The sequence below is a fragment of the Thalassophryne amazonica genome, chromosome 15 (genome assembly GCF_902500255.1).
Source record: "Thalassophryne amazonica chromosome 15, fThaAma1.1, whole genome shotgun sequence".
Lineage (NCBI taxonomy): Eukaryota > Metazoa > Chordata > Actinopteri > Batrachoidiformes > Batrachoididae > Thalassophryne > Thalassophryne amazonica.
This window is the reverse complement of record NC_047117.1, coordinates 11,100,138-11,110,986: the sequence shown is the minus strand read 5'-3', so window position 1 is coordinate 11,110,986 and position 10,849 is coordinate 11,100,138. Positions and strand designations below refer to the sequence as shown.

The 10,849-nt window shown below is 42.3% G+C and overlaps 1 protein-coding gene across 1 annotated transcript; it reads left to right on the top strand.

Annotated features, from left to right (window-relative positions):
• The first annotated feature begins 6,728 nt into the window (after positions 1 to 6,728).
• On the top strand, positions 6,729 to 10,666 carry LOC117526978 (pyrin-like). The gene is made up of 3 exons (XM_034189107.1): positions 6,729 to 6,836; positions 8,239 to 8,506; positions 8,585 to 10,666. Exons 2-3 carry the CDS (start codon positions 8,242 to 8,244, stop codon positions 8,725 to 8,727), a joined length of 408 nt encoding a protein of 135 aa, XP_034044998.1. The 5' UTR covers positions 6,729 to 6,836; positions 8,239 to 8,241; the 3' UTR covers positions 8,728 to 10,666.
• Positions 10,667 to 10,849: the final 183 nt, after the last annotated feature.

Here is a 10,849-nt window from a genome sequence, read left to right as displayed (position 1 = left end):
TTTCCCCAAAGGGTGAATCTTTTGTCTGAAATAATTATCATTTGGGGGTTTTAAATGCTTTAAAATGATTCATCACTTACTGAAACAACTGCCATTTGATGTTTCAAGCATGTGAAACAGTTATTTTCTCAAGCAATTTTATCATATAGAATTTCAACCTAATGAGAACTGCCTGGAAAAAGCAGCTCATTCCATCTGAGTGGCAAAGAGCGGTAGCAGTTTTCATCCCTGAAGAAGCCAACTCTAAAGACATCGGCCAATTCCGTAACATCACTCTACTGAACGTAGAAGGAAAAATCTTCTTCTCAGTACTAGCCAGGAGGATGACCAACTACCTGCTTGGGAATGGCTACATCAAACCAACTGCCAGAAAGCAGGAGTGCCAGGATTTCCTGGATCCGTAGAGCACTCCACAATGATCTGGGACCAGATCCAGAAGGCCAAGACCGACCTGCACGTCATCTGGCTTGACCTTGCGAATGTGTATGGATCAGTCCTGCATCAGCTGATCAACTACATCATGGACTTCTTCCACATGCCCACCTGTGTTAAGAACTTGGTAGCACAGTACTTTAACAACCTGCAGATGCGCTTCTCTGTGCAGGACTTCACCACTGGGTGGCAGCGGTTGGAAGTTGGAATTGCGATGGGATGTGCCATTTCTCCCATTCTGTTTGTCGCAGCATTTGAGATAATTCTCATTGGTGCTAGGCAAATGGTGGGAGGGATCAAGCTACCAACTGGTCAAAGGCTTCCCCCACTAAGGAGCTACATGGACGACATCATCACCCTCCTTCAGACAGCAGCATGCACATCAAGACTGCTGAAGAGGATGGATGAGCTGATGTCATGGGCAAGAATGAAAATCAAGCCCTCCAAGTCTCGCAGCCTGTCAATCAGGAGAGGAGTCAGGAACAACAGCACCACCTTTATCGTCGGAGGGGAGAAGATACCACTCCTCGCAGAGCAGTCCATCAAAAGCCTGGGGAGGCAGTACACCGCAGAGCTGTCTGATAAGCAGATGGGGAAAACCATCATGAAACAGCTCTGTGATGGCCTGGCAAGGATCGACCAAAGCCAATTCCCTGGGAAATACAAGGTCTGGTGCTACCAATTTACGCTCTACCAGAGGGTAATGTGGCCCCTGAAAATGAGTGAGATCCCCTCATCGACCGTGAGTAAGATGGATGGGAAAGCCAACTCATTCATCCGAAAGTGGTTGGGGTTGCCACGGTGCCTATCTGAAGCCGGCCTCTTCGGAAAAAACATGCTGCAGCTACCACTAAAGTCACTACAGCTGGGCTACATGCAAGAGAAAGCCAGGTTGGTCCTCGAGCTTAGGGAGTCCACAGATAAGTCCGTAAGGAATGCCAATGCCAAGGTGCCGACGGGCCGCAAGTGGAATGCCCAGACCGAGGTCAACCAAGCCATCAGTCGGCTCCAACATCAGGAGATCATGGGCAGAGTCCAGGTAGGAAGGGCAGGCCTAGGATGGGGAGATGCACCACGCTTCTGGTCCAAGGCCAACCGAAAGGAAAGGAAGGAGATGGTGGTGGCAGAGGTGAAGAGGATGGAGGAAGACCGTTATAAGATCAAAGCCGTGTCGCAGGGTCGGCAAGGAAGCTGGACAACCTGGGAGGGAATTACAAACAGGAACATCAGTTGGTCATATGTGTGGAAGATCCCACAGGCAAGACTAAGTTTCCTCATCCTCTCAACCTACGACACGCTTCCCTGCCCTCGGAACCTCCACCAGTGGTTCGGAAGTGAAGAATGTTGTGCGCTCTGCAATGCCCCCAATGCAAGCCTCCAGCATATCTTGTCAGGCTGTAAGATCGCGCTCTCACAGGGCTGATATAGATGGCGCCATGATCAAGTCCTGAGGAAGCTAGCCGAAGTGCTGGAGGAGTGCCGACAAGGAAGTAAAACACCACCACCTCCAGAGGACTTCACCACCTTTATTGCGGACGGAGGGGTCAGGAGAAGCATCAGGCCAAGACAAACATCAAGGCCCTTCTCTCCTGACCAGGAATGGAGCATGAGGATCGACCTTGACAGGAAGCTTCAGTTCCCCATGGAGGTCACCACCACATCCCTCTGGCCAGACATAGTTGTGTGGTCAGCCAAGGCAAGAGCAGCGATCCTCATCGAGCTCACAGTACCTATGGAGGAGGGGATTGAGGCCGCCTTAGAACGTAAGAGGGCCAAGTACTCAGAGCTGGCTGCTGAGTGCCAGGAGGCTGGCTGGAAGACCACCATCTACCCAGTAGAGGTCGGGTGTCGAGGCTTCATTGGTTTGTCAATCACACGCCTCCTGAGGGACATGGGACTCACCGGAGGAAGGCTCAGGAAGGTAACAAAGGACCTGGCAGAGGAGGCTGAAAAAGGGAGCTTTTGGCTCTGGCTCAGGAGGAAGGACAAAACGTGGGGGAAGAACACCTAACCCCAGACAACAGCCACAGGGGAAACAACTATCAGCTGCAGGGGATGACAGGGAAACGTCCCTGTCACTGCTCTGCCACCAGGAGATGTACCAGAATTAAAGGAGCGAAACGTTGGTGAATGGTGGTTTCTGGCTGATGACCCTGCAGCTGACCCATGGGCACCGGAGGAGGTGCGACAGGCAGCAATGCCCAGCAGGTGTTAACATCTACCTGTATAATCCTGAAGTTCTGGTAAACCCAGTGACTACTGTGAATAGGGCAGTTGGAGTCCAGGGAAGACTGGAGGACGTCCAGGAGAGACTGGATGACAGCTGGGAAAGACCGCACTGGGCATGGGCGGCTAGTTACCCAACCCATTGGCCCCTCACTAGAGGGACACCCAACCCTAACTACGAAGAATCGCAAGAAGCAACAACCCGTGGGCCCTCCGAGAGGCGGGATGAAAGATGGGCCCAACAGGACGGACTACACGGTGACGACGGCAATGGAAACAGACTACGAGAACACCAGAACTCCAGGAAATGAGGAGAAGATCCTCCAAAAGTGTGCATGTGGATGGGAGAAAGTGACCACGTACAGAGGCGTCTGAATCCACCAGGGGAAAGCGAAGTGTGGCCAGAATGGCCAACAGCAACCTTGCACTGCGACAGCAGGTGAGACAAGAGGGACCAAAAGCCAGGGCAAAAACCACAGAGCCAATGGACCCAACGTTGCTGGAGGTATGAGAGTGACAGAGGAAGAAGGTCCACTGGTGGAGAACGAGCCCTTACGTGAGCATGAAGACCCAGTCCTCACCACCTCAGACAGAACAGAGCCAAACGCAGAGACTAAGATACCAGCCAGAAGAAGTAAGATCAAGTGGCCTAAGTCAAGCGAAGTAGAGACATGGTGCGCACTGGACGCAGACCTGATCAAGACCCTAGAGGAATCACTGCATGGAGGGGTGGAGGCTAAGCTCAATCTGATTGGGGACATCATATACCAGACCTGTAAGGACAGGTTTGGCGTGTTTGTCCCCAGACAGAGGACCACCATAAGAGAGAAGGGAAGGAGGGAAAAGGAAATCCTCCAGCTGGTGCAGAGGCGTCGGCAACTCCGCAAGAACTGGAGAAAGGCAACACAAGCAGAGAAAGAAGGGCTGAAAGCCCTGTGGGAGGAGGTCAGGAAAAGACTTGCTGGGCTTCGCAGAGCTGAACATATTCGGAAACGCAACAGGCGGAAGGAAAAAGAGCGAGCTAGTTTCTTCAAGGATCCCTTTAAGCATGCCAGACAGCTGCTGGAGGAAAAGAAGACTGGCAAGCTTGAAACCACCAGGGAGCTGTTGGAACAACATATCAGAGAACAGTACAGTGATCCGCAAAGGAGCGTCCCCCTAGGAACACCAGGATATGTACCTCAGCCCGCACAGCCAACATTGGAGTTCAACACCATGCCTCCCAAGCTCAGTGAGATCACGCAAGTCGTGGAGAAGGCAAGGTCCTCTTCTGTACCAGTCCCTAACGGAGTCCCCTACAAGCTCTATAAGAACTGCCCCAAGGTACTAGAGCTGCTATGGTACCTAATGAGAACTGCCTGGAAAAAGTAGCTCATTCCATCTGAGTGGAAAAGAGCGGTAGCAGTTTTCATCCCTAAAGAAGCCAACTCTAAAGACATCGGCCAATTCCGTAACATCTCTCTACTGAACGTAGAAGGAAAACTCTTCTTCTCAGTACTAGCCAGGAGGATGACCAACTACCTGCTTGGGAATGGCTACATCAAACCAACTGCCAGAAAGCAGGAGTGCCAGGATTTCCTGGATGCGTAGAGCACTCCACAATGATCTGGGACCAGATCCAGAAGGCCAAGAGGGAAAAGTCCGACCTGCACATCATCTGGCTCAACCTTGCGAATGCGTATGGATCAGTCCCGCATCAGCTGATCAACTACGCCATGGACTTCTTCCACATGCCCACCTGTGTTAAGACCTTGGTAGCACAGTACTTTAACAACCTGCAGATGCGCTTCTCTGTCCAGGACTTCACCACTGGGTGGCAGCGGTTGGAAGTTGGAATTGCGATGGGATGTGCCATTTCTCCCATTCTGTTTGTCGCAGCATTTGAGATAATTCTGATTGGTGCTAGGCAAATGGTGGGAGGGATCAAGCTACCAACTGGTCAAAGGCTTCCCCCACTAAGGAGCTACATGGACGACATCACCACTCTCCTTCAGACAGCAGCATGCACATCAAGACTGCTGAAGAGGATGGATGAGCTGATGTCATGGGCAAGAATGAAGATCAAGCCCTCCAAGTCAATCAGGAGAGGAGTCAGGAACGACAGCACCACCTTTGTGGTCAGAGGGGAGAAGATACCACTCCTTGCAGAGCAGTCCATCAAAAGCCTGGGGAGGCAGTACACAGCAGAGCTGTCTGATAAGCAGATGGGGAGAACCGTCATGAAACAGCTCTGGGATGGTCTGGCAAGGATCGACCAAAGCCAAATCCCTGGGAAATACAAGGTTTGGTGCTACCAATTTACACTCTACCAGAGGGTAATGTGGCCCCTGAAAATGAGTGAGATCCCCTCATCGACCGTGAGTAAGATGGATGGGAAAGCGTGTTAACATCTACCTGTATAATCCTCAAGTGTGTTGAATCAATGAATCATTTACTGAAGCAGTTGTGTCCTGTGGTCTTTAAATCATTCAAATCAGTAACTTTTTCTCAAGTAGTTATACCACCTTGTGTTTAAAGATTTTTTTCACCAAAGGGTGAATCATTTGTCTGAAATCATTATCATTTAGTGTTTCAAATGTTTCAAAGCAGTGAATCACTTACTGAAGCAATTGCCATTCTATGTTTAAGCATGTAAAACTATCATTTTCTAATTACTGTTTCAGATGTTTCAAAGCAGTGAATTACTTACTGAAGCAATTGCCATTCAATGTTTTAAGCATGTAAAACTATCATTTTCTCATTACTGTTTCAGATGTTTCAAAGCAGTGAATTACTTACTGAAGCAATTGCCATTCAATGTTTTAAGCATGTAAAACAGTATCATTTTCTCATTACTGTTTGAAAGCAGTGAATCACTTACTGAAGCAATTGCCATCTGATATTTCAAGCATGTAAAACAGTATCATTTCACAAGCAATCATGCCATTTAGTGTTTCGAATGTGTTAAATCAGTGAATCATTTTCTGAAGCAATTGTCACTTGGTGTTTTGAGCATTTAAAACAGAATAATTTTCTGAAGTAATAATGTTATAATGTTTCTAATGTGTCAACTCAGTGAATCAGCTAATTAAGTACTTGTGTCCTGCAGTCTTTTAATCATTCAAATCAGTAACTTTTCTCAAGTAGTTATACCACCTTGTGTTTAAAGATTTTTTTCACCAAAGGACGAATCATGTGTCTGAAATCATTGTCATTTAGTGTTTCAAATGTTTCAAAGCAGTGAATCACTTACTGAAGCAATTGCCATCTGATATTTCAAGCATGTAAAACAGTATCATTTCACAAGCAATCATTTTCTCATTTCTGTTTCAAATGTTTCAAAGCAATGAATCACTTACTGAAGCAATTGCCATTTGATGTTTGAAGCATGTAAAACAGTATCATTTTCTCATTACTGTTTCAAATGTTTCAAAGCAATGAATCACTTACTGAAGCAATTGCCATTTGATGTTTTAAGCATGTAAAACAGTATCATTTTCTCATTACTGTTTCAAATGTTTCAAAGCAGTGAATCACTTACTGAAGCAATTGCCATTTGATGTTTTAAGCATGTAAAACAGTATCATTTTCTCATTACTGTTTCAAATGTTTCAAAGCAGTGAATCACTTACTGAAGCAATTGCCATTTGATATTTCAAGCATGTAAAACAATATCATTTCACAAGCAATCATGCGATTTAGTCGTTCGAATGTGTTAAATCAGTGAATCATTTTCTGAAGCAATTGTCATTTGGTGTTTTGAGCATTTAAAACAAAATAATTTTCTGACGCAATCATGTTATAATGTTTCAAATGTGCCTACTCAATGAATCAGCTAATGAAGTACTTGTGTCCTGCAGTCTTTTAAGCGTTCAAACCAGTATCCTTTTCTCAACCAGTCATGACACTTGGCTGAAAGAATTGTCATTTACTGTTTCAAACGTATTGAATCAGACTGCTCTCACTGTGCTTTTTGCACTTGTTTTCACTTTTGGGTGAACTCTGAGCTTCTCTGAGTGCTTTTCTATTTCCGTGTTTTTCTCTTAACGTTGAACTTGACCTTTGTCGTCACTTAGGTTTTAAGTTAACTCAGAGACTTCCTGCTCCTGCTTGAAACTGAAAGTAAACTTTGGGCATTTGGTGTGCGTCACCCCTGATCATCTTCACTTTTCTCCGGCTGTTTGTGTGTCTGTAACACGGTGAGTGAATCTGGGTTTTAGTATTGATTGATTTCTCTTTATTAGCCACATCTGACACAGTCTTGGCGTGTTTTCTTGCATGGAATTTGAAGGTTGAAAGTTTAGTGTGTTGGATTTGAGCCCAGAAGGTTATCTGTTCAAATCCTCGTCAGACAGGAAAATTTTTGATCCCAGTGTGCAGTTGAGCACCTTACATAACAGCACGCTGACATGTGTGTGTGTGTGTGTGTACTTGTGTGACTGGGTGAGTATAAGACATGATTATAAAGTGTTTTGTGTGTCTGTGTCAAATGGAAAAGTGCTACAGAAATGCATCCTGTTTGATTTAAGTAAGGATTTTGTTCAAATGCTACAGAATGCCATTTTAACACTTAAGAGTGGAGATTTTGAATATGTTTGTCATTTTTCCACAACGACAGCACGTTCCATGATTATCAGTCACAGCATATTTTTAATTTCTAAAAGTATAAAATATACTTGTTGTATAGTTCATTTTTTACACTTGTTACACTTTACACTTTTACACTTTTGTAAAAATGTAATTATTTTTCAAATATTTTCCCATGGGGTAATGACATCATTATTCATCAAAGTCAGTAGTTTTTCCTAGGCTTTGTAAAAGCCTTGGTAGGCATGTATACCCTGTAAAACACATAAATGAATATTCCCCCCCCTCCAGATCTTAATACAACAACTCCAGATGAATAAATGCTACACACTCGTGACTCTTCAAATTAAAACAGCACATAATGGGAATAAACTTACTAAACTTTAGTTAACTTTGATGCACCAGAGCAGTAGAAAAATCAAGTTTGTTTTGTAATGGAACTACCTGCCACTTGCTGGACATGTCTGGCTTGCTGAAAATTAGGTGCAAGAGTAGTTTTTAAGTTACGTCAATTAAAATAAGCTTGTTTGTGAGTTTCTTTTCATTTCCAAAGCCTACGTCTGATGGCCAACAGTGCCACTGGCGCTTATATTTAAATATGTAGTCAGTATTTCTATGTTTTTCTGTAATCAAAATTAAATTATCATAATTTTTACACATGTGATAGACTGGCAGCCTGACCTTCACTTTAAGCAGTTTTCCTGATCAAACCACCTTGTCCTGGGCTGACCTAGGGTTAGATTACTCACTTCATGACAGGAGCACAAAAAAAAAAAAAAAAAAAAAAACTCGTGAGACTAAGTTGGTTATTTTTGTCAAAGATCAAAACCAATACCACTGCAGGAACTAAGTATTGATCAGATTCCTGAATTAAAAATCTATCAGAATCCTCTCTTCCATATCATGAGCTGCTATCACGTGTAATTACAACAACATGAATTAAACATTATTGGGCCTTAAAAATGACAGATTTTCAAATAATAACCTTCTTATCCTGTTCCACTGTATTGACAGGAGATGCTGGTTCCACAGCTGCTCCTGGAGACTCTGGAGAACCTCCCAGGTGATGACTATAAAAAATTCAAGTGGTACCTCAGAATGGAGGTGGTGGAGGGCTGTGAACCAATTCCTGTGTCCCATCTGGAGAGTCCACACCAGATGGACACAGTAAGCAAGATGTTGGAACGATATGGCAAAGAGTCGGCGGTGAAGGTCACAGCGGAGATCCTTAGAAGGATGAACCACAACGCTGCTGCAGAGGAGCTACTGAATGCATACACAGGTGAAGTCAGTGTTGAGCTTCTTGGTGCTGGGAAAAGATACTTCAGCCTCATCTGATGACAGTTTCACTCTCTTACAGAAGCTGGACAAAAAAGCAGTTCTACACCTTCTACATCTTCCACCTCCTCTTCTCCATCAATCTGTGCTGACAATGGAAGTTTGGTCATCGCCCCAGTAGTCTGTGGAAGTCATGGATCATGGAACATAAAGATCACCAAATAAATCCAAGGTGTTTTTTGTTTGTTTGTTGTTTTTCATTTTATTTTTTTCTTCTTCTTGTTTTTACATATTATTTGGTGCACAGAATCACTGAACCCTCTGTAGATTACATCTCCCACAGTGATGTATGCCTGCAGGGGAAAAAACAAACAAAAAAACTGCTGCCCAGGGCCATAGCCATCATTTTTTGGGGGGCGTACCCGCGCACTTGATGTTTCCATTGTAGTGTTCCAAGCATTAATTATCTTCTGAAGCAAGTGGTTTTAGTGATTTCTTTGGTTTGAGTAATATCTGAAACAGTTGGTCCATTTGGGGAAAAATAACAAAATAGTGAACAATTTTCTGTAACAATTTGATTATTAGGGTGTCAAGTATTTTGATAAATTGAAACAGTGTTTGAAGGAGTTTGTTCATTATGTGTTTTTACAATCATAAAACAGTAACTTTTGTACTTTAAAACACTGAAACACTACATGAAAAAAAAACTATTTTAGAAAACTATAATTTGGGAAACACTCAAATCACCAAATGATTCAAATAGTGTATAATTTTTGAGGAAAAAATATAATTAAAAAAATAAGATTTTTGTGTTAAGTGTTTTAATCACTGAATGGGTTGCTTCATTCAATGCTTTGAGGGTTTCCCAATTCATTTTCTGAAACAATTTTCTCATTTACTGCTTTGAATGTTCTAAAGCAGTAAATGAGAAAATTATTTCAGGAAATTATCTCTAGAAGCACTCAAGACACTGAATGAACCAGTTGATTCAAATAGTGAATATTTTATTTGATTTATTTTGTGTCAGGGATTTGGCAAAATAAAACATTGTTTGAAACAATTGTTTCATTCAGTGTTTGAGTTTTTCTCAGATGATCATTTTCTGAAATTGTTTTCTCTGTTTTGTTTTCTCTGTTTTGAATGTTTTGAAATAGTGAATAATCTTCTGAAACCATTCCTTCATTTTGCCATCTGAATTTTTGAAACAGTGAATCATCTACTGAAGCACTTGATTCTTTATTGTGTTAATCATTTTGTAATAGCAAATCACTTTCTAAAATCACTGGTTTCTTTAGTTTCAAATGTTTCAAAACGATAATTTTTCTTCAGCAGTTATGCCGCTTACTGTTTCAAAACAGTAACATTTTCTGAAGCATTGCTTCATTTTCATTCATTTTGGTACTTTGTGTATTTTGAAACTGTGAATCATATTCGGAACCAATCATTCATTTATTGTGTCAGGTACAACAAAGCAGTGAATCACTGTCTGAAGCAACTGGTTCATTCAGTGTTTCAAATATTTAAAAATAACATGACTTTCATTTTCTGAAGCACTGGATCACATCATGAATCTTTTTCTTGACACAATTGGTCAGTTTAGTTTGTCAACCATTTTGAAATAGTGAATCGCTGTCTGGAACACTGTTTCCCATGTTTTGAACCAGCATAATTTCGTGATGCAACTGTGTTTATTACTTCAAGAGTTTTGAAACAAATGAACCAATGTTTGCTGAAACATTGGTTAATGTGGTTGGCCTTTGCGGTATTTTAACCAGCGATTTTTCAAAAAGGATCTGTTCTGCTGTCACTACATGTGTAATATTTTGCCCTTCCAATCCAAAACTAGGACTTTAATTGTCATTTATAATTTTTATAGAGTTATTATGATCATTTATTACAATCTTATGTTCTTTTATGTCATATTCTTGAAAACTACTATCTCTTAACCATGCCCAATATGAAATGACATCTGTTGTAACAGATTCTAAATTGTCTTGTGAAAGCTGTTTGCATCAATTTTTAAAAGTTGAGTCCAAGTTTCTTAAGTGCATTTTATTGAATGAAATGTGCAGCAAAATGAAAAGTGTTCACTTTTTGTGCAACAATGTCATCATTTGCTCTTACAGAAATGATCAAGTGCATTCTGAGTAAAACATTTCTGCTATGTCTGTTGCCCAAATGTTTTCCTTTGGGAGAATTTTTCATGTTGTGCTTGTCAAAAGAAATTGCTGTCCTTACGTCCATTCTTCTATCCATCCATACGGCAAAACCTTCTGCATTCTAAAACTCAAGAACAATAAAACTCTTGAAATAAAATTTTTTATGCATTAAGTCAAAAATCTGCATT

Coding starts and splice junctions, on each gene's coding strand:
- LOC117526978 (XM_034189107.1), top strand. CDS start 8,242: ATGCTGGTTCCACAGCTGCTCCTGGAGACTCTGGAGAACCTCCCAGGT. Junction 8,507..8,584: donor GCTACTGAATGCATACACAG/GTGAAGTCAGTG, acceptor ACTCTCTTACAG/AAGCTGGACAAAAAAGCAGT.